This window comes from Sceloporus occidentalis, unplaced genomic scaffold, assembly GCF_023333645.1.
Source record: "Sceloporus occidentalis isolate IW3139 unplaced genomic scaffold, rSceOcc1.0.p SCAF_78, whole genome shotgun sequence".
NCBI lineage: Eukaryota > Metazoa > Chordata > Lepidosauria > Squamata > Phrynosomatidae > Sceloporus > Sceloporus occidentalis.
Window position 1 is genome coordinate 561,691 of NW_028317058.1, and position 23,501 is coordinate 585,191.

At 40.5% G+C, this 23,501-nt stretch overlaps 1 protein-coding gene across 1 annotated transcript; it reads left to right on the forward strand.

Annotated features, from left to right (window-relative positions):
* Nucleotides 1-677: 677 nt before the first annotated feature.
* On the forward strand, nt 678-10,565 carry LOC149285487 (betaine--homocysteine S-methyltransferase 1). The gene is made up of 8 exons (XM_089495263.1): nt 678-701; nt 2,738-2,870; nt 5,460-5,578; nt 6,952-7,143; nt 7,816-7,963; nt 9,064-9,246; nt 9,951-10,179; nt 10,382-10,565. Exons 1-8 carry the CDS (start codon nt 678-680, stop codon nt 10,563-10,565), a joined length of 1,212 nt encoding a protein of 403 aa, XP_089351389.1.
* The last annotated feature ends 12,936 nt before the right edge of the window (nt 10,566-23,501 follow it).

Here is a 23,501-nt window from a genome sequence, read left to right on the forward strand (position 1 = left end):
GTGCACTAGGACCCCAGCCAAAAATAAAAAGCAAAGCAAATAAGGGAGAGACGGACAGTCAGGATCCGCCCTCCCGTCTCACAAATCAGGGCCGGGGAGCTCACCTTCCCTTACAATCCTGCAAGAACTTCGGTTTTTTTTCTTGTTATGTTGGTTAAAGATTTAATTTCACTTAACTGCACCATACAGTGCCCTATCTACCGGGGGAGGAGGTATCAGACAGAAGAACACAACCCTGTACCACCCGCAGCCCTATAGGAGTCTGCATCCTCCTGTGCCCTACCTATATAAAGTCTCTCTGTGACCGATCCGTTACAGTTTGTATAGTTTGTGATATATGTGGATGTGTTACGGATAGCAATACTTATTTCCCCCATTGGTTCTATTGTCAATAAACAGGGGTGTATGTTTTACGGTGAAACGTTCTTCTGCGCACGAGTGGTTTATTGTGAATACGATATATCTGGCGTGTTCCGGTCACCGCGCGGTAATCGGGGATACACGGTGCCAATATCTGCGCGGGTGGGATACAGGGTGCATAGGGGGCGTGTTCTAAAGCCACCAATCAGGAGCAGAAAAACAATGTTCTCCTGCCACACCCTTATAGCCAGATGTATATATAAGGCAGAGCGCTGCGCTGTCAGTTACCCTCCTGTCATACTTACTACCTCACTGCCATGGCACCGGCTGCAGCGAAGAAAGTGAGTACCCTTCCGATGGGCAGCATGTACTGCTCACCTATAACCATTTGCATCATTTTATATGCACACTACTTAATTCTTTTTAAATGGAAGAGAACTGATGTTTATTGGCAGGATGGTAGATAAGTGGAACAGAGTAGCAGCAGAGGAGATAGATGCTAATACAGTAATGGGAATTTAAATAATGCATGGGGTATGTATAAAGATATCCTGAATCTAAGACAAGACCAACGACTGATTAGAATAGAATAGAATAGAATAGATGCAATAAATGGTTCTTATCTGCTGCCCCTTTATGGTGTGTTATGAGCCAGGGCCGGCCTTTGGGGTGTGCGACCTGTGCGACTGCTTGAAGGGGCAGAGGGGGGTAGTTTGAAGGGACAGGGGGGGTAGTTTGAAGGGGCAGAGGGGGGTAGTTTGAAGGGGCAGAGGGGGGTAGTTTGAAGGGGCGGGGGGGTAGTTTGAAGGGGCACAGGGGGGTAGTTTGAGGGGGCGAGGGGGTAGTTTGAAGGCACAGGGGGGTAGTTTGAAGGGGTGGGGGGGGGGTAGTTTGAAGGGGCAGAGGGGGGGTAGTGAGGGGGGGCGCCAGAGGAGTAGTTCGCACAGGGTGCTGGAACACCTAAGGCCGGCTCTGTTATGAGCCAATGGCTGTTCACCTGACAGAGGCAAATTCTTGTATCCTACACATTCTATAAGTTTATGATTGCTTTATTCGTGTAGATCTCATATACCAGTGGTAGGTTAGGTGATGATGGAAGCTGGTCTTGCAAGGACTTTCTTCCTAATACTCTGGACCAAACGAGCTGCTAGGCGGCATCACCTTATAACACATCTTAAACGGTCCTTTTTATGCCCAGGCTGACAGAGGTAGCCATACTAGTAATGTAAAATCACTCTAAACAAACTAAAACATGTAAACCACCCAAAACTCATCACAAAAGTACTTTTACCTAACAAAAGGAACCCCAGCTCATAATACTGCCACACATTGTTAACGTACTCCGCTGCACACAATTGGCCGTCCCCTTTAATGTCCTACTTCTATTATTGTTTCAGTAAATAGCAGAAATGTGACTGTCCTGCTTTAATGGGTATTGTAGGATCTGATGGGGTCATCACTCTGGGCTCTGTAGTATGTAGTATGTTTTGACAGGGACCATCATATCGGCTGTTCAGGTACATCTCTGTTTATGGCACCTTCTAAACACTGATCTAACCAAACTTGGGGCTTTTCCTAAAATATTCACAGATTCAGCCCCCTTAGCCCATCCCTAGCAATCTCATGGTTGTCCTAGTATTCCCAGTAAGTTTAGTGCCACATTCTGCTCATATAGACCATGCCACTATATGTTATATCTGTATATCTAACAGATATCGAACATATATATGCCCCGTGCCATGGAGTTACTTTTATTGGCTATACATCGTATTTGCTTGGCACAAGCTCATGAATATATTATGGTTATTGCTAGACTGGGATCAATAGCAGTGACATGGAAACCATTGGCGAATGTATATCCATAATGCTGGTATCCTGTCCCCCAGGAGGTCGTCAGATGTTCCTTTTATTAAAGAATTCTGAGAAGTGCCACAGAGGTTCCATAACATGTCCATCCCGCTACCAGAAATACAGCGTATTATTGCATTAATGTACTGTATTAAAAATAACAAGTCTCGCAAACAAAAAAGTGTACCACTACGAATACCGTGCAAGTGGGCTTCACCGCGTCGCAGTCAGGTTCCCGGCGTGTTTCATGCTTGTCAGGCTCTGATATCATGTGTTATCCCGCCAGTCTATTAGCACGCTCCCAAACTAGCGGGGAGATACCTGGAGGCGGTAACAGCCAAGTGCCAAATATTCATTAGTTTTAAGCAATGGGAGTGTTAGTAATTAACACAAAATCTGTTCTCCACGTACAGTTGGTCACTAGGCACCCCTTGGTGACTGGGTTTTTGGGGCAGGTGTAACTTGCCATATTGTATATTTGATCCTTTGAATATTTTAGCTTACTTGCATGTCAATCTAAAATTGTAAGGGACTTCTGGAGCGCTTGGATGCTGGAGAAATTATCATTGGAGATGGAGGATTTGTATTTGCTTTAGAAAAAAGGGGTTATGTGAAAGCTGGACCTTGGACTCCAGAAGCTACCGTGGAACATCCAGAAGCAGGTAATAGTTCAATTATTAAAATCTTATAAAATATGACAGATTATTATAATATTTCATAGATTTGCACTATATAAGTACGTTGAGAGGAGATATTTAGATCGTGCTACTTGTCGTAGCAAAAGTAGATTAAGTAGATCTGCACAAGTCACAGCAGGTCCACTTCTGATGGCCCCATTGTGCACACATGAGGGTCCTAATTATATACCTTGTGTAGGGCCCAACAAAAGCCAAGTGTTTTGTAATTTGCGGTTATTACAGGGACTTAGGGTGTTCAGACCACTTCCACTGGTTTCCAAGTGTCCCCTTTGCCACTACTGTTGCATTGGGGTCTATGGGTGCTTCAGTTTTGTAAGCAATGGCACAACCTTGTTGAACAGTATTTTAAATGTCAATTATTATGATTTAGAACAAACAGGTTCATTTCAATTCACAGAGCATGGGTCTGTCAATTAGAACATCAGCAAACTCTTGAGGGAACACAGTATCTGTTGTAGAGGTTGTGGGTGCTTGGGCTTCTTAGAGGGCAGAGGGGGACATGCAGGACAAGAACGGTCCACATCCACACAACTCTAAAAAGAATGCTGATTATATAGCGCCATCGTATTCCGCCATCATATTATATGTACAAAAGTATTGAGAGACCTGACCATTACACCAAGACTTTTATGACGTTGCATTCTAAATACATAGACATTAATATGTAGTTGGTCCCCCTTTGCAGCTATAACAGCTTCCACTCTTCCGGGAAGGTTTTTCCAAAAGATTTTGGGGTGTTTCTGTGGAAATTTTGCCCATTCACCCAGTAGAGCGTTTTTTAAGAGGTCAGGCACTGATGTCGGATGAGAAGCTCTGGCTTGCAATTTCCATTCCAGTTCATCCCAAAAGTGTTCGATGGGGTTGGTTGAGGTCAGGGCACTGTGCGGTCGGTCAAGTTCTTTCACACCAAACTCATACACCCGTGTCTTTATGGACCTTGCTTTGTGCACTGGGGCAAAGTCATACTGGAATAGAAAAGGACCTTCCCCAAAACTGTTCCCACAATTTTCCAAGCATAGCATTGTCTAAAATATCTTGCTATGTCCCATTCAGCATCTGCTAAATGAATGGACAAGAAGTCCCACAGAAACACTCCAAAATATCACAGAAAAGGGGTACCGACTATATATTAATATCTATGTATTTAGAATGCAACGTCATAAAAGTCTTGGTGTAATGGTCAGGTCTCTCAATACTTTTGTACATATAATATGATGGCGGAATACGATGGCGCTATATAATCAGCATTCTTTTTAGAGTTGTGTGGATGTGGACCGTTCTTGTCCTGCATGTCCCCCTCTGCCCTCTAAGAAGCCCAAGCACCCACAACCTCTACAACAGATACTGTGTTCCCTCAAGAGTTTGCTGATGTTCTAATTGACAGACCCATGCTCTGTGAATTGAAATGAACCTGTTTGTTCTAAATCATAATAATTGACATTTAAAATACTGTTCAACAAGGTTGTGCCATTGCTTACAAAACTGAAGCACCCGTAGACCCCAATGCAACAGTAGTGGCAAAGGGGACACTTGGAAACCAGTGGAAGTGGTCTGAACACCCTAAGTCCCTGTAATAACCCCAAATTACAAAACACTTGGCTTTTGTTGGGCCCTACACAAGGTATATAATTAGGACCCTCATGTGTGCACAATGGGGCCATCAGAAGTGGACCTGCTGTGACTTGTGCAGATATACTTAATCTACTTTTGCTACGACAAGTAGCACGATCTATGAAATATTATAATAATAATCTGTCATAAGCTCCCTGTTGGTGTAATGGTCAGTTGTCCCAATACTTGTGTCCATATAGTGTGTGTATGTATGTGTATGTATATATAGATACAGTGTATGATAATGGTTCATATGTGTTAAGCATGGCATGACCTGTGTTTTATGTAAGATTTTAATTTTTTGTAGAGCGCCACAGAATATGTTGGTGTTATATAAAACAATAAACAAGATTATAAAAAATATTGTGGCTGCTCACAAGATGGTATGTTAAAAAACCCACACACATCATGTGATCAGTGTATTTTTGGCCCTGATATTATTTCACTGCCTCTCACATTTGCGTGGCAGGGTGGGCTCAAGATGCTTCCATCTGTTCTTAGATATGACAAGTCAGCAAGTTCTCACTTGTTCCCTGCGTAACTACATTGGTGTCATTACCAGAGAATACTACGTTCCAATTAAAGATGTGATCAGATAGTGGTTGCCAGCATCCACCACCCATATACAAACATTAACCCCGTCCGTGGCACATCACTCACCAGCACCATCTAGTTAAAAGCTCCAAAACAAATGTCTCGTCCGTACGCTTTTAAGAAACGTATCTAATTGTTCTTGGGAATCAGGAACTCCTATTAGAAAACTAATTTTAATTAGTAGTTTATTTTTTTATAGTCTGCTTAATACCATGGGTATCACACCTCCTTACCGTGTTCTATTAGACTATGTAAAAATTAATATATCAATATATTATTGTTGATAATAAGGTGTATGTTGTGTATGTATTGTGTATACATGTTGTATCTTGTTTGATTCACCCGCAGTACGGCAGCTTCACAGGGAGTTCCTTAGAGCCGGGGCCAATGTCATGCAAACCTTTACTTTCTACGCCAGTGAAGATAAACTGGAGAACAGAGGGAACTATGTTGCTGAGAAGATCAGTGTAAGTATCACTTGATATCTTGCAAACTACCACGGCACTCGGTTGATATCACTATGACATATATCCCAACATTAACATGGCCATTCGTATTAATGGGACACTTTTATATAGCTTGCGATGTAACTTTTTAAAGAATTCTTATGCGCCACTGTGACCTTTTTAATGGATGTTTCTACGCGTAATGCATTATGGTGAATTTCTGAGCTCATAGAAAGGAGGGACATCAATGGGAGTAAAAATGGCCAGACGGATTTGGGTCCAAAAGAAGGACTGTTAACAATAAACTTGGTGTTTCAGCCTGGTGTGGGCTAGCTCGGGAGACAGGAGGTGCGATTGGCCCTGGGCTGATCCAAATATTTTAAACAGTGTTATGGGTCATGTTAGGCTGGCCTGCCCTGGGAGGTTTGGGCTCAGTGGGGTCATGTGTGGGACTAGGTAAGACAAGCTGAGTGCAGTGAAGAGCTGGCAAGAAGAGAGGATAGAAATTTTGAATGAATGTCTTACTTGCAATCCATATGCAAACACCAGTATATATTAAACATGGCTTCCCTTTATGTCTTTTTTATGCATTGCCTTCCTGTTAGTGTGTGGATAGTAAGCATTTTGCATGCTGTCTTCCAAATGTGCATTTGGCTACTTTATTACTGGGCCACCTAGCTGGCATTACCCCTTGGGCTGAATGTTTCCAGACTTCCCTCAATGGAGCGTGTGAGTGAGGGAGAGTGTGTATAAACTAAAAAAGCCAATTAGATTGGGGGTTTGATATAGCATGATGGGGGGGCAATTTACTGTACTTAACCCCAGGCCAAAAGGTGTTCTTCTCTATCACAAACAATATAGCATATTTGTTGTAAAAGGTAAGAACATTGCTAAAAAGGAAAGACAACAGCTATTAGTTGGGGGTATAATATTGGTATTGGTAATATTGGCTGGGGGCTCGTAAAGCTTCTTGGTATGAAGATTGGTCCTTTTATGCTGACTGTAATGGCATCTGCTGAATTAGTGCTGAATAATGAATTAGGTAACAATTTATTACCAAGTTTTCACCCTGTGCACCAGAGGCACATGCAAAACCCCAAGCTATTTAAATCAAAAATAAGATACGTCCATCAACACTTAACTCTACACATCACATACTGATTTGTGGTCTTATTTTACTAACATAATTCAGAATACTTTTACTTTAATCCAAATATTATAAAAAATAGTCAATGAACAGGTTTTACCGACACATGGGGCACAATGGACCTTACCCCATTTAACACAATGTTCCTGAAGCCTGACTTGTTAATGTTCTTGTATGTAAAACGTAAAATGTTTTATGGCGTCCGTGTTTTTTTATAACAATGTATAATGCCCTGTTTCTGTTCTAGGGCCAGAAAGTCAATGAAGCTGCCTGTGACATTGCCAGGCAAGTGGCTAATGAGGGCGATGCCTTGGTTGCTGGAGGTGTGAGCCAAACGCCATCATACCTCAGTTGTAAAAGTGAGTCGGAGGTGAAGGCCATTTTCAGGAAACAGCTGGACATCTTTATAAACAAAGACGTGGACTTTCTCATTGCTGAGGTAATATCTGTGTGTAGGGAATGACATTATCGAATGTATATTTATTACACAAACAATTTACAGCAAGCAAGACCAGGAACCTGCCTGACTTTTCAATCAGTTCTAGATACCTTTATATGATTGAAGAATAATTGGTGTGAAGGTTTGAGCATTCAATGGTACTAGGAATAATGATCCAACTTGTGTAATAGAATGTCTCAGTCTTAATCATCCAGCCTGACTAATGAAAGTCTATGGAGGAACAGACTGCATTAGCACTGCCATAAAATGGTCTGTGTGTTGTTTAATCAGGGAAAGACCCCCAACCAGATGAGAATCACAACCTCCAGGTCTGTAGCTTAAGGAAGTTTATTGGAATAACATGCCTAATTTATTGTCATTTTTGTGAATGATCCGCTATATTACTGTACACCGTACTGGATTTTTACTCTTGAGAAATTTTTTTTTTCAATGGGACTTCCCTTTTAAACAAGGATAGTGAAGAAAACCAATGAAGGAAATATTTCCTTATGCGGAATAATTACAGTTCCCACTTTTTTTGGTACTTTACATTAAAGATCACATATAGATGGGGGGCCGCACCAAAAATGATTACAAAAGATGACATTTAACACTGAACAATGCGGGGAAAGAAACCGTGAGTGTAACGTGAAAGTCATGTCTGCCTTTCAGTACTTTGAACATGTTGAGGAGGCCATCTGGGCTGTTGAGGTTCTGAAAGAGTCTGGAAAACCAGTTGCCGCTTCACTGTGTATTGGGCCAGAAGGAGATCTGAATGGCGTTTCACCTGGAGAATGTGCTGTCAGGTTGGCAAAAGCTGGTAAGTTTTGTAATTTTCGGAGTTTGAATATACCTAATTTAAGTGTAAATAGGGTTGCCCCCCCCAATATATTTGTGTTTGTGTGTGAAAACCAAGTAGTAAGCAGGACATGTCAAGAAAACCCTCTGTGCCCAGAGAGCAGTTCTAAAACGTTCTCAGGAGTGTTCAGAGTGTTCCATGTAGTCAGGGCCGGCCCTACAATGGAGCCGAGTGGGGCAATTGCCGCAGGCGGCACTTTTGAAGGGGCGGCACTTTGCCGCCCCAAGCGCTTTTTTTTTTTGAAGCGGAGGAGAGAGAGGGGCGCCGAGTGGTTTTCACTTACTCGCTCGGCGCCCCTCTCTCTCCTCTGGGAGCCCTCTAGCTCGGTCTGGGTGCCGGCTTGTAATGCTGAGCGCCGGAAGTGACGTCAATTTCTGGCACTCAGCATTACAATCTGACACCGTGGCAGAGCAGGGAGACTCGCCGCAGGACTGTTTAACGGTAAGTACAAAGGGGGAGGGTAGATAATGTCGTCGGCAAAGTTTAAAATGCCGCCCCCCCCGGTGTCACCGGGGGGGGGGGGCGGCATTTTAAACTTCGCCCCAGGCGGCATTAAGTCTTGGGCCAGCCCTGCATGTAGTCCTGATTGACCCCATCTACCTCTAGAAGCTTCCTTAATGGAGCTCTCTATGGTACATGCACAAGACATGCAGGACAGAACTTGCTTTAAACCAGGAGCAGCCAGTGAGAAGGATGCCCCAATGTCCCGGTGTAAGAAGCTGCACCTTTGCCAAGCAGACGGTTAAAATCCTTACAATGTATTTTTGAACGGGAATGTCACAAATATTTCTATATCTTTTTTAACAGGCTTTCTAAGCATACTTTAATATAAAGAGCTTTATCAGGAGGAAGGTGTTATCCTAGAGAAGAAGATTCCAGTACTCTATATTAAAACAGTCCACTTAGGTATTCCGTACGCCCCATCCAACTTTTAAAAATATGAGTTCTCATATAGAATATCATGCATTGAGCTCCTGAAACGTAAGCTTTTGAGTTTCGTAGAGCCCTCACAGCGGGACTAAGCTGAAGGCATATCCTTACGTGACCTGCTCTTCACCTAGGGGCTGATGTTGTCGGCGTAAACTGCCACTTTGACCCAATGATCAGCATCGAGACCGTGAAACTCATGAAAGAAGGTTTGGAAGCCGCTAATGTGAAAGCTTATTTGATGACACAGCCGCTTGCTTATCACACGCCTGACTGTGGCAAACAAGGTTTTATTGACCTGCCAGAGTTTCCTTTTGGTGAGTTTAAAATGTAAACATTAGTAGTTTAAATTAAGAAAAGTGATTTCTAAGAGATTTATATGTTTTTTTTTGTTTTTTTATTTGGTGGGGTTTGTTTTTTTTAAAGAGGAAGTCCCAGTGGGGAAAAAAAATTCTTCAACATAAAATACAATACTGTATTACAGTAACGTAGGTTAAAATAAAACAAAAACCTGGGCAGTCGTGATATCTATCCGTGGCAATGTTGGTGAAGTCCCTTTCTACATGGACTTTCATTAGTCAGAATATCCGACTGAGTGATTAACAGTGAGCCATTGCACTGTTTAGTGTTTACTGCAGGCAATATAATAAGGAGTCAGGGTGTTTGTCTAATAGATCAGGCTGGGAGAACAGAGATAGAACACATACAAGTGGCTAATATGCAGCTCCATAACATGGTGAGAAAATAACTTTCTCAGTTCTCGGGCAACATTATTAACCCTACTGATTACAAAAAAAAAAAAAGTTCAGAGTTTATTCCAAAACCTTGTGCAATAGGCAAATAGTCAAGAACTCGGTCCTTAAATAACCCAACGGCAAATAGGCCATGTATGTACACTACATTGAGATAGATAGGGCTGCCATCTATAGCTGTCTCTGTGGGTTATATATGAACAGTAGTTTATGAAAGTGGAGGAAAAGCAAATATTGTTATGTATAATGTTTTCTTAAATATTTTTCAGCCTTGGAACCAAGAGTCGTTACCAGATGGGACATCCATAGATATGCCAGAGATGCCTACAACCTTGGTGTGCAATACATTGGAGGCTGCTGTGGGTTTGAGCCCTACCACATCCGGGCAATAGCAGAGGAGCTGGCACCAGAAAGAGGCTTCTTGCCAGAGGGTTCTGAGAAGCATGGGAGCTGGGGTAGCGGCTTGGAGATGCACACAAAACCATGGGTTCGCGCCAGGTACATCCCAAAATATATTGAATCAACTAAAACTTCTTGTAGTGGGAGAACGAGTGAAATTTGGTAGTTCTCAACAGCTGGGGAACCAAATGTTTGTCATTATTGTTCCAGGCTTTAGTGCACCTTGAATTCCTGCTGAACATTTATTAGAGATGAATAAAGCGAGCCTTGTGATACATTTCCCTCTCCATTTGTTCTGCAGAGCTAGACGAGAGTACTGGAAGGAGCTCCATCCTGCCTCCGGAAGACCGTATTGTTCTTCCATGTCCAAGCCAGATGCCTGGGGAGTGACCAAAGGAGATGCAACCTTAATGCAGCAAAAAGATGCAACAACTGAAGCACAGCTCAATGTTCTGTTTGCAAAAAAGAGCTTGAAATCCTTCTAGGATTCTTTATATTAATTGCTTTTGTGCATTCATCATCATTTCTTACCTTGATTTTGCAATTAATACATGCTAGTGATTTTTTTTTCTTCATTTAACAAACGGTAATTCCATCTCAAAATCAACATTTATGGACAATACATGTGCCCTCAAAAAATAAAATATTTTTTTTTAAAAAGAAACCTTTTGTTGATTTTATAAAAGCAGAGGCTCCTTGGACGAAGGCATCTCAGTATGTGCAGAATTATTTGTACACTGTAATGCAGGAAAGCCAACTTCATTGATTTCCATTTTCCGCGTCCTAGGGATCCCAGCCAGCGTATGACAAGTACATTTTTGATCCCCAGCTTCCTGCTGGGTCAAAGCTCAATGGGACAGTTAGAAACCCCTATTGTAACAAGGCCATTTACACTCTGGCGGTATGTATTTAGCTAGCACAAACCTTCATAGTATGTCTTCCTATTTACAATGCAAACACAGGCACAGCACGGTGATATCAAATCATGTCCAGGCAATGAAGAAAGGTGAGACGGGAAGAATACTCGCTGTACAAGGTAGGTCCTGGAGGAGCAAGGCTGGGAGCCTGTCCTAGGGGTAATTGGTGTGACATCAATGACGAAGGCTCCTGTGCTGCCAGTCACTGCTGGATGTGCTGCAACAATGGGACCTCTTACCAGCCTTAACGAGGTCACAGGCGAGGGGCTGCCACCTGCCTATAAGGCTGGCACTGGGTGCCTTGCTGCCATTCAGAACCACCACCAAGAAGTTTTCATTCAGTCCCGTGCCTGGTATAAGAAATATTTATATATGGAGTGGAATAAACTCCAACTATAGCATAACTAAACCAGTGCCTGTCTTGAGTCATCCATTGCCTATAATGAACAATTATGGTGTAAAGTGTTAAAAGATGTCAAATTACCATAACAACCTGGAGAATATCATTGCTAATTGCTCCTCTTTCACCCTTCATAATTTCTGTTTGTACGTAATCCTATTATCCTATTATTATTTTTGGCATTGGCATTTTTTCACTAACATTGTAAAACCAACTGTTTTGAGGATTTGTTGCTCATTTAAATGTAATTTAAATTAGATGTTTATAATCCCGCAACATCTTCTAGATGTTTCTTTTTCAGCAATGACTCCTGGTTTCTTTTAAACTCACCCTTCTGTCTCATCAGACTAATTACAATATGGTAGACTTGTTATTAGTGGGGGTACAATTTTAGGTTGCAAATTTTCCTAATTTTTGCAATTCATGCGAGGCCAGGCCCTCCACAAAGCGGACAAAAAAAAAGCAAAAATCTTTGAATTTTCATCTGAAATTTGTGTGCCCTTTCACTTTCTCTCACTCTCTCTGCCAACCGCCGACCACTTCCGCATCTTCTTGTTCTTCATCTTCTATCTCTTCTCTCATTCACCTTATTTCTTTTATCTTCTCCCTTCTATCGTCTTTCTTCTATCTTTGTCTGCATCTCCACAGACATAACTTGGTGCATACTTCCATTAAAATGGTAGTGCTTCCGGTTACTTCCTCTCCACTTATCCTCATAGGAAACATTTAGAGAGTGAACAAGAATGAGCGTGTGAGTGAGAGAGAGTAGGAGAGAGTGAATTAGAGTGAATGTGGGCACAGAGACACTGAACTGAACGGGCAGGGAACGTAATTTGTTGCCTGAAAACGAATGGACCAAAAAATTACCAAAAAATTTGGTTGTTCTTGACCTATGTCCATTGTCTATCCTTGTTTATGTAATTGCTGCTACGCCTTGGATACTGGTACCCTCCAAATTGCGCAGTTGAAGCTGGCACAGATTAGGTAATTTACATCAATTTACATAATTTAGAGAATAACCCTAGTATGTGAGAGAACATGTGAGTTAAAATGAGATAAAATGTAACCTCTACTTAACACTTAAAAGCTCATCATCCTACCGGATTAAAAATGTAAACTGTGCCACCGAGAAAAAAATAAGTTCTTCAAGTATTTGAGTTTTAGTATTTTACACATGTAGTAAATGTAAGGGACATTTTTTATTCACAGTATTTTATCCTGAGGATTATGATGACAAATTACTGATCAGGACTAATAAAATTGTTACTTTAATGAACTAATTATAAATTACTTCATTATTGCAGATTTGTTTGTTTACAAGTACTGTAGATGTCCCCTTGTCAATTTAATCACTATTGCCCCCCAGTGGCTGAATATAATATTACAATTTGTAAAATAAGTCTTGACTTGGTGATACCCTTTATGGGACAAACAGAACAAAAGACAGGCCTGGACTGGCCACCGGCCATCATTGTTCCATAATCACCCTATCTGCAGATTACGTGCAACCGTAAATAGCCAGCCAACAGCCTTAAAGTGTCATGGCTGCCTTGTTCTGCCCAGTCTGGCCCTAGAAAAAGATGTAGTTGTGTAAAACTTCATCAAAGGTCTCTTCTTAGAATGCTTAGATTAAGTGATTGGATTGATTATTCTCTGGTGTTATCAGATGGCTACCTATTGAGGACAACAGCTGCATGGGTGTGGGAGAAAAAAGATAGTAAAAGAGATGGAGGGTCTACAGATTTGGCATCTGACGTTATGTCAGTATTTAGTAATGGCATAGATCTAAAAATAGGACGTGATTTTGGATTTTCCTGCGTTTGGTGATGGAACAATCGTTTTGTCTTGGCCTGACTCCCTAGTAATGAAATACTTCACTAAGTATGGCACAATCTGGGGTTTAAATACTTTGTGGTAAGCATCTGAAAAGCCACCAGAACTGGAGGCTTTGTGAAGCACATAGGTCAACTGGTAGGTTGGTATAGATTTGAGGAGTGTTTTTGGATCTAGCTTTGCATGGTACCTACTTCCCCAGTGATCTATACCAGCATGAGCCATCCATATGGGTTTAGGCTGTAAGCTGACTGGAGTCACACTTCCCAAATGTCCCTTGTGGCACAGGCTTTCCATCTTTGAGTCTCAGATCCCTCTGAACCTCCTTCCTCGTCTGACATCACTTTTTTTCTAGAAGCTCACAATGTTTGCTGTGTATATGAGTATCAGTGTTTCTAGTGCCCTAAAAGTCATAGTAACACGTGTAATAACAGCGGAAAATGTGTTTATACATTAAATTGTTATATATATATATATTTCCCTTGGTAAGTATATTTCAATATAGTAAACATCAGGAAAAAGCATATTTCCCTTCAGCACCACACTATGCTAAATAGCCTACAATGCTCAAAGGAGTAGGAGGTGCCAACCCCATGACAGCATCAAGATGAGGTCATTATTAACGAATGACATTAGCTATTGGTGCAGCACTTGCATGGCAGTAATTATACATCTTACAATGAGTCAGGTACTCCCTATTGCTATAATCTGTGAACAGTCATAAGCAGAGAAGCATATTAATTATTATTATTATTATTATTATATTTCTTAGAAGAAAATAAAAACACAAACACATTACAAATTATTTCCTCATTCTGAATTTAAATCGTCTGGTTGCTTGCAAGACCGTGGTTTAATTAAAAATGAAAGTACAAGGTTCATTCCATACATGTATCACATGCTAACCTCTAATTAATCGATAATTCTTTACATGTATTGATATAGCGCCAGCAGATTCCATAGCGCTTTACAATCAGAGGCGGTAGGATAAATTCACAAAGAATAACAAACTGGTACAAAAGAAGTAGAGGGCGCTGCACTTGGGAGCTTACAATCTAGTCAATTGAGAATTCCATTCATTCCAATGATATGACATAAATGTTTCCATAATTGAAGTGTACATGAGTGCATACGAGCAGAACCTCGGTATACAGGAAATTGTTTCCCGTTTTATTGATGATTTCCTGTAAATCATCATTAGGTGAAATTATAAAGTGGAGAGCTCTCGAGTGATGATTCATTTACTGGGACTGACACTCGATTTCCTGTAGGCTACAGTTACCATCATGCAAATATTAAAGCACAAGTGCCAATGAGTATTATGGGAGGTGTTTTTCAGTAACAGCTTGACTAGTCCCGCATACCTCTCACAGTAATGTGCATATAAAAAGTGGGAAATAAGTTTAATTGTATAAATAAAATAAATTATTCTCATTCTAGCTGGATACATAAATATCAATCTAAACATTGATTGATATCAATCAACAAGATTGACAATATTGCACCCTAGTCCTGCTATTAATTATACTCCAACGGCCATTTGAAATGCTGCAAGGTATGGCCAATTATATAAATTACAGCCAACATTAAATTCAGGCAAACTTGGATTGTAGTGTACAAAAGCTGGAATGCTCCATATATATCCACAGGCCAGGGGCATAACTAGAAACCACAATGCCCTGGTATGAAAATTGCCCTGGGGTCCCCAACTTTACAACAGTTCTCCAACAGTGCTTTGCCCCAAGCAGCTTGTGAGAGCCACATTTGCACCCAAACAGCTTATAAGTGCCATCTTTGGCCCAAACCGCTTGTCCGTGCCACCTTTGCCCCTAAACAGATTGTCAGTGCCCCCAAACAGCCTGCCTGTGCCATCTTTGCCTCAAACAGCCTGCCTCTGTGCTGTGTGCAGACTGAACTAGCATGCACCTAGCGGTTTTAAAGGTGAGGACAAGTGATCGCAGGTGTTGCCCAGGCCCCCTGGAGCAGTTGTGACCCCTGCAACCATGCTTGCTGCGCCCCTGCCACAGGCCCTAAATGGTCATTGGCCAGCCGGTGCACGACAGTGCCTCCCACTTACCTTTATTGTTGCTCATGTGGCAGATCCTAGTATAGTGTGCGGCTGCCAGCTTGATACACAAGCCACGCACTGCAAAAGTGTAGAGTGCAGCCATATGTGGCCTTAAAGTGTCAGGGACCATTTTTTACCCTTCTCTGTATAGCCAATAGTATAGATTAACACAAATGAGAGAGCGAGAGAGTAGTGGTTAATAATAACCATTTCCTAGAGGTCTATAGCCTTGATGATGAACAGTGTTGCAAATTCCATTACATATTCTAAAAGTATAGACTTATGTGTAATTATTGTGTTGCCAGTTTTGGTGAATGATGGCAAATCTACCGAATGACAGCTTAGAGCAAAAGTGTATCCTTCAGATTCACCCCAGTGCATATAGGGAAGTAATGGAGGCTGGTGCAACCAAGGCCACTATCAGAAAACGCAGGGCCCAGTACAGGCTTAAATCCTGGGCATTTATGCCCCTATGCCCCTCCTATAAATCCACCCCATGTCCATCCCATTATGCCACCCTTTGTTTCACCTTATGTTCCTCCCATAAGCATACCTTATGGGAGGAAGAGTGAGACTAGGGTTAGTGGCATCTGGAAGTTGCATTTCTTCAGCACCCCCCATAAATAACATGCATACATACCAACAGGCAAACTCACTCTAACACCAACTCACTCCAACTCCACACATTGTTTCTCCTGTCTCCCAGGCGCTGCTAACCCTACGTTCAACCATGATACTCCAACACGATACGCTGACACACACTCACAATAACACCATATGATGACTTATACACACATGCTAACACCAAATACTAACAGGCACGTGCACTCATGCTTACATCATACACAAACATCTGTACACTCTGACACACTACAGTAACAAACACACACTTGCTAACATCATATGCTTACAAAATTAAAACAAACAGGCTAACGCTAAGAGCATGCACACAAATGCTAAAACCATACATGTATCCACACTTTCTATCACTATATGCTGACATATGCACAAATGCTAATGCCATAAGGGACACACAACGCTATAAACTTACACATGGAATCTGACACTAAATTGTTTGAGAATTTGCTAAGGTTCTGTTCCAACAGACTAAGGGCTGTGAGGTAGGCTGGGGAGGAAATGCTTAATACTGAATGCTGAATGCAAGCTATTTTGGACTCATATTTCCATTGTATTTTTCTCTGAACCCCTATAAAATGGTTATTTTCTACTCCAGATGTACCAATGTTGTGCTTTAACAGTCAGCTCCTGTTTCATGAAGTGTAACCCCTTAAAGACAGAGTTGGTTTTTATTTTTGTTCCCTTTGTGACAATGGCTCTTTCAAAATTTTTGTGGTGTTCGTGTTTAGCTGTAATTTTTTACCTTCTCTTTACTAAACCCACACAAATTCAGTACAACAAGATCGTTCTTTGGATACCATTATTTTGATCATATCATCTCAATTACATTTTTTTTTTACTAAAGCTAATGAAAAAAAATGCTAAGTAGATTCTAATATTTGACTTGAGTTTAGAAATACCCAGTGTTTTTATGGTTTTTTTTCCACCAGTTATCAAAATGTAGTTATCAAACTATATATGTTTCAAAAATAGAAACCAGAGGGTATTTCAAATAACACTTTCCATGCACTAATTTCACCGTTTGTCAAAATTTGTGGTAATCGTTTTTTGTGGGGTTTTTGAGGTATGAATTTACAGTTCCTTGTATGTCCCAAAGAACGTCCCAATATATGTTTACGAACATCTCCTGAGTACAGTAAAACCACCCATGAATAGGTTTGTCAGGTTTTTGGGGGGCAAAAAGGCTGCATTTGGTAGGTGTGTGCTTTTTTGGAATTTTGGTCAGTCTGTGTCCTTAACCTATTTGGGACATTTATGAACCTGGCCAATTAAACTTAGAACATCAAACCTATATTGTCCTGAGTTCAAGCTAGGGCAAAATAATGGTGTTTTCACTGACATACTCTCCCCTAATTTCCACAAGTCTAACATACATATAAAATGCGATAGGCACATGGAGGATAAGAGTGCTACTCTTTGCAGCAATGGTTTAAGAACTTCCTCATGAGTACTGAACATTTATCTGGCGTAACCAACATGCTTTAATTATTCTTCTCTAAAGCAGCAGTTCGTCTGCTCTTACTGTGCTACAGCATGGCAGGGGTGCCATCAGGTAGGTGCAACCAGTATCCGTGTATGGGGCTTGGGAAAGCAGGGTGGCCAACCTCCCTCATCTGTCACAGTCTGTACACAGAAGTCAACCCTAGTGGCCTGCTACCCATGTCTGGGCCCACTCAGGCTTTAAAGTTCAGATGGCCTCTTGAAATGGATTAGAGCCTAGTGGCCCCTTTCTGGACCTTGGGGCCTGGTGGCCTCTTTCTCAACGTTGGAGCCTTGGGGCTCCATTACGAACATGGTGTTAGACAGTGAGAAGAGGATGGTGGGGGTCCTATCTTATGGTTTCTATTGAGCCCCAAGGTTTCTCATGACACCCCTACAACAGAGATTTGATTCTTGTGTTATGTCTATTGATAGATAAACCTGACCGAGCACCAAAAACCTACTCTGGAATAGAGATACGTATCAACTGAAGTACAAATCTCTAGCTTTTCCACCACTCTGCACTAAGGTTTAGGGTGCGGATTATCATGTAAAATAACTTGGTAAGAAAGCAATGTTTTGAAACAGCAAACTGAAACGGCTAGCCCCTCTGGGAATAAATGAGGGTTTTGAGCTGATTATTTTGGTTTAACCAGAATTTTTCCCATAATCTAGTTATTCCCCCTATATTCATATTTATCTCTATATGACATTTATCTGCTTTTTTTGTCATTTCCCACACCATATAAAATAATTACACTATATTATTGATTTGTTTTTTTCCCCTTTATACTACTGTAAGGTCCCTGAATATGATTAATATATAAGCATGTAAAAGATAACTTTTAAAACAGTATTTAATGTTCTGAAGAGTGAAGATAATGACACCAGTTTTCCTTGTGAAAGATTTTCCATTTTTCCAAAACAAGTTTGTTTCATGCACTGGTAAATTGTTTTGCGAAACCGATAGAAACGAAAAAAACTTGGTGAAAAGCTCCAAATACACAAATAGAAATGTACAATTTCGAATCAAATTTGTAACTAATTACTTATATACTTGACTTTCCCATTTTTCATTTAAGCTGAACTACTGCACAGCATATAATATCTCATATGCATTATCAACCATTAGCCAAAGTACCGTGACAGTCAGGAACAAGCACAGAGAGTAAGTAATCTTATTACCCAACGAGCATAAGCCATATGGACAATACCTAAGAATATCAAATCACTGTAACTAAAGAGAATTAACAATAAGAAATGTATATAAAATGTATACTTAACTAGCATATTCACTTGAATTTTTCCATAATATTTTTAGTGGATCTGATATTATTTACTAAAGAATAAACCTTTCCATTTTACCTTAAGAGCCACAAAAAGTAAGTGGAATGCGTTGATTAAAAATAGATACACACATATAATCAAAAGCCCAGACACAATTATAAGTATAAATAAAAACACAGACATACTCATAATTAATTGATTACTTTTTATTCACTTTTATTTCATTTATAAGTATTATGCAAAACATTTAATAAGGAAAGCATATCAAGTGTTAAACAAATTCATTAATTATATATAAAATTATCATAATATAAAATTATCCATTTTTTTATTCATCTGATTATAATTATACAAAATATACAAAAACACATAATAAAAAAATAAAAATAAAAAGTTATAAACACTACATTGACTTGGCATTTGTATCTAATTACTTTCTTCTTCTCTTTTTCTTTTGTGTCTTACTTGTGGATAGGGATTCACCTATATGTTCTTCACATACCCCTGATGTCCGGGTCCGGGAGGGGCTTGTGGAATGGCGCCAGTTTTTAAAAGCCGGCTGTGCCTTTCACAAGCACCCTGTTGTGGTCTTCAGTTTGTGTATTTAGCTCGTGCATCTAGTTTCCTGTTTTTGACCTTCGGCTTGCCTGACTCTCCCTTGCTCCACGATTCGGTACCTTTGCTTGTGATCTCTGGTTTTGACCCCTGGCTCGTCTGAATATCCGCTCCGTGCATCTGACCTCTGGCTTGGCTGACTACCTGCTCCGTGTATCAGACCCCTGGCTCGTCCGACTATCCGCTCCGTGTATCCGACCCCTGGCTCTGCTGACTACCCGCATTGTGCTCCTGTCTCGTGCTGCGCCTTGCCGCGGCTGCTGCCGCTCAGAACCTATCTCCAGCTGGTGGGAGGTTGTCCACTGTTGGGATCGTCTAAGTCCTGGACTGTTGCTGCCGGGAATTCCCCTCTCAGTAGCGGTAATTTGGGCAGAAGAACTTCTGCGGGGACGACCTTCCTTAATAGTCCAGCGAAACAGTGACAGGCGCAAGTCTATACACATTTCCATTTGGGATAAAAAAGCAGAGTGGGAAGTTGTGAGAAACAACCTGGAAGGGAAACATTTTGAAGGCAACAGATAGGAAAAATGCCAAAGGAAAGAAAATCAATCTGGGACAGAAAAGGTAAAAAGGCCAAAAAGGGGTTTAGAAGAACTGGATGAGTAAAAATCAAAGAGTAGATGAAAAAGGCTGGGAGAGATCTGCAAATAAATTCTGAGAGAAAAAGCAGAAAAGGCATACATAGGAAAGAGGGAAGTCTGGGGGAGAAGGTGGAATAAAAGAGAAGGAAAGAATTACAGATGGGGGTCTAAGACTAAAAGCCAGTGGGGTGGGACAGAAATATTAGTGCAACAGGGCTTTTTACTTGTTCTGCCACTGGAATTCCGTTTTGAGTACTTTAGTGGTATGTATACCAGCTATCAATTACTGTAACCTCAGCTGTAACAAGACACAGCAGAATAAACAAGAACTTTAAAATTCTAAAATGCACCATATGAAATTAGATCCCATAAAAGATGATGATTATAACCATGGTCAATCACTCCACTAACGCGGCCCATCCGGAGGGATTAATTTGTGGTTATACATAATTACCCACCTCCCACCATGCTTTTTTAGATGTGGTTAAATCCATGGTCAGGGGCAGGCAGGGCTTCACAGAGTCTTCTGGTATTTTGTGGCCTATTGGTAACCTTTTGTACCACTGAATATATGTACTGTATACTTATTTTAGAACACTATAATACACTCTTACCCACCAAACATTTTGAGCTTCTAGAGAAGAGGGACAACAGGGGAGGAAAGAGGTACAGAGGGATTTAAGTCCCAATAAGGCACTGTCCTTCCAGAGGTATAATGCATAGTTAATGTGGTGATCTTTCATTTCTCAATTTTTCAACCACCTACGGTATAACTCATTATTTGGTGAATAAATCCTAAAAACTAAACCCAACACAAAAGTGAAAGGGTTGAGACAGGACAAGGCTAAAAAGGTAAGCCAGCAAAATAAAGAGGTTAATGTACAACTGAAAAAACCCAAATACTCTCTTTCTACAGAGTTTAATTTGAAAAAAAGAAACAATGTCAATATTTGAAGTCAACATTTAGAGAAGTGTCCAGTAAAATGAACAGTTATGTTGCTACATATATTATTAAAGGCAGGCTTCCCAGCTGGCACCCAAGGCAAATATGTTGTACCACTGGCTGACAGGGCTCCATACCCACCCAATCTGCTGCTTCTGATTGGCTGCTTCAAAAAGCCAATCAGAGGCTACAGATTTCGAACCAAGGTGGATGAGGGCAGCTCCTGCGGCAGGGCTGCAACTTCCACGTCAGGTGAGTGCTTCATTTTGTTGTTTTATTTTATTTTGAAAATATTCATATTAAAGGGGTGTCAGGGACATAGACTACCGCTTTAAAGATGGGTCTCTAATAATTATTTTAACTTATCTCTCTTAAAAATGTATATTTTCCCCCTGCTGTTTTCCGTAAGATCAAAGAGGATCAGTTTCTCATAGGAATGCTGTGTAGGTCACAGACGTTATAGAAGCATCATTTAAAAAAAATATGATTATACTTTTCATAGTAGAAAAAAATGAATATAATATAAAAGAGTAGATTATAATACACAACAATCACATACATATTTTAAATATTGTTGATCGCAGAAAAATGAGATAGCTGATCTATTGTACACATTGCTTAATTAATATATATTTAGGTTTTCAAGGTAATAATTTCACTGCATGTCCATATGGTATTTTAGCAAGTGGACTCCCAGAGGGTTTGAATCCTCAAAGCGAAGCAATGACATTTCGAAGAATGACACTCATCATAAATAATGAGTGAAATGTTTCACATATGGCACTCCAAGAAATAAAAAGGTTGTAATGTGAGACCGGTTAACAGGAAGCAGTGTTAGAAGGAAGAAAGGTCTATTCATGATAGGTAAAACCTGCTGGTGAAGCAAAGTCTCTTTGTCATGCCACTGACCCATTGTTTTGACGTAGCGCCATCTTTCCTTATATTAGGTACTAACGCATTCTTTAATTGAACGCTGAGAAATTGTATTTTTTCCCCAAAACACAAGATTTATAATACTTTTTTTAAAATAACAGTATGCCTAGTATATTATTAAAATATGGCTGTTCAGTATTTCAGTATTTGTGGATATGGTTTTAAGTCGGGAGACAAGGTTCCTGCAATTTCAGTGTACTTTGACACTTCATATTACATGTAATGACTCTTTTTTTCTCACCTAGATGCACTGAAGAGAGTACCCTAGAAATAGTCTATTACCAGACCTTATATATAGTTCTTGAGTAGGCTGCAATGAAAGAATTATAAGACAAATTAATAATAATAATAAAAAAAACAGTAATATAACTAGGCACCATTTTCCAACAAATGAATCCTTTCTCTTAATGGATCATATGCAGGGGTGTGTGTTTCCAAGGCATAGGGCTGAAAGGACTCAAAATATTTATTAGAAGGTATTCATTAAGAATGACCACAGTCCTTCACTACCTCATACCTTCTCTGAAAAGAAACTTGGAAATTACTTTAACAATAATTGCCAGGACATAGATTGTATACTGCAGAATGAAAAAAAGGAACACTATAAACATGTAATGAGGTCAGTGCTGCATATGGAAAAATATATACTGCAATGTTTTCTGCAAATGTTTTATATAAATAACCTGCAAACTTTATGAATGAGTTGACCTAGATGCTCTTCATACGTTAACTCTAATAGGACTTTTTTCCCTGTTGTATGCGTTTGTCAGCTCATCTAAATATGTAATATTGCTTGGGTTATGCATACCTGGGAACTCCGGGTTTGACCCGGAGATTGCCTGGTGAGCGCTGCTTCTCCGGGTCAAGACCCGAATCCTACGGGTCACAGGAGCGGGGTCTTAACACGCCCCGTCAGCTGGAACGCCCCCGACGTCAGCAGGAATGTCCCCGACATCAGCGGGAACGCAGCCGACGTCAGTCATCAGTGTGCAGTCCTGGACGCTTTCCCACAGTGCCTTCTCCCTACTACATATCTATTGGTTGTTTTAGTTTAAATATCTCATCATGCCCCAGGTACCAGACGTCCATTGGCAATTCAATTCACTTTCTGTATTTGTTCCACCCAATATCATTGTTCTTGCCACCTGTAAAAAAACTGGTTTTACTCTATAAACTGTGTTCTGGTTCTGCATCTTGACTTGGATTTTGTGTCCTTTAAGTCTTGCATCAGTAGTGGGGAAATCAATGGAAACTATGTTAAGGGATAGGATTGTTGCGCATCTAAAGTCACATGGGTTTCAAGATCAAAAACAACATGGGTTTACTTCAGGAAGATCATGCCAAACTAATCTTATTGAGTTTTTGATTGGGTGACTCAAATAATTGATCGAGGTGGTCCAGTAGACATTGCGTATCTGGATTTCAGTAAGGCTTTTGAAGATTTATCAATAAACTGCAATCTCTGAGTTTAGATCATAATATTGTTGAATGGATTAGACAGTGGCTGAGTGACAGACAACAGAGGGTTGTAGTCCATGGACTATATATTCAGAGCAAGTTCTTGTTACCAGTGAGGTACCTCATGGATCTGTACTTGGACCCATTTTCTTTAATATTTTTATTAGGGATATTGCAGATGACACAAAGTTTGCAAATGCCATGTTTAACGTCACAGCAGTTGGGTCCACAGTATGTACCGGTGCAAGTAAACCTGCTATCACTCGAT

Coding starts and splice junctions, on each gene's coding strand:
- LOC149285487 (XM_089495263.1), top strand. CDS start 678: ATGGCACCGGCTGCAGCGAAGAAA. Junction 702..2,737: donor CACCGGCTGCAGCGAAGAAA/GTGAGTACCCTT, acceptor TAAAATTGTAAG/GGACTTCTGGAGCGCTTGGA. Junction 9,247..9,950: donor CCTGCCAGAGTTTCCTTTTG/GTGAGTTTAAAA, acceptor AATATTTTTCAG/CCTTGGAACCAAGAGTCGTT.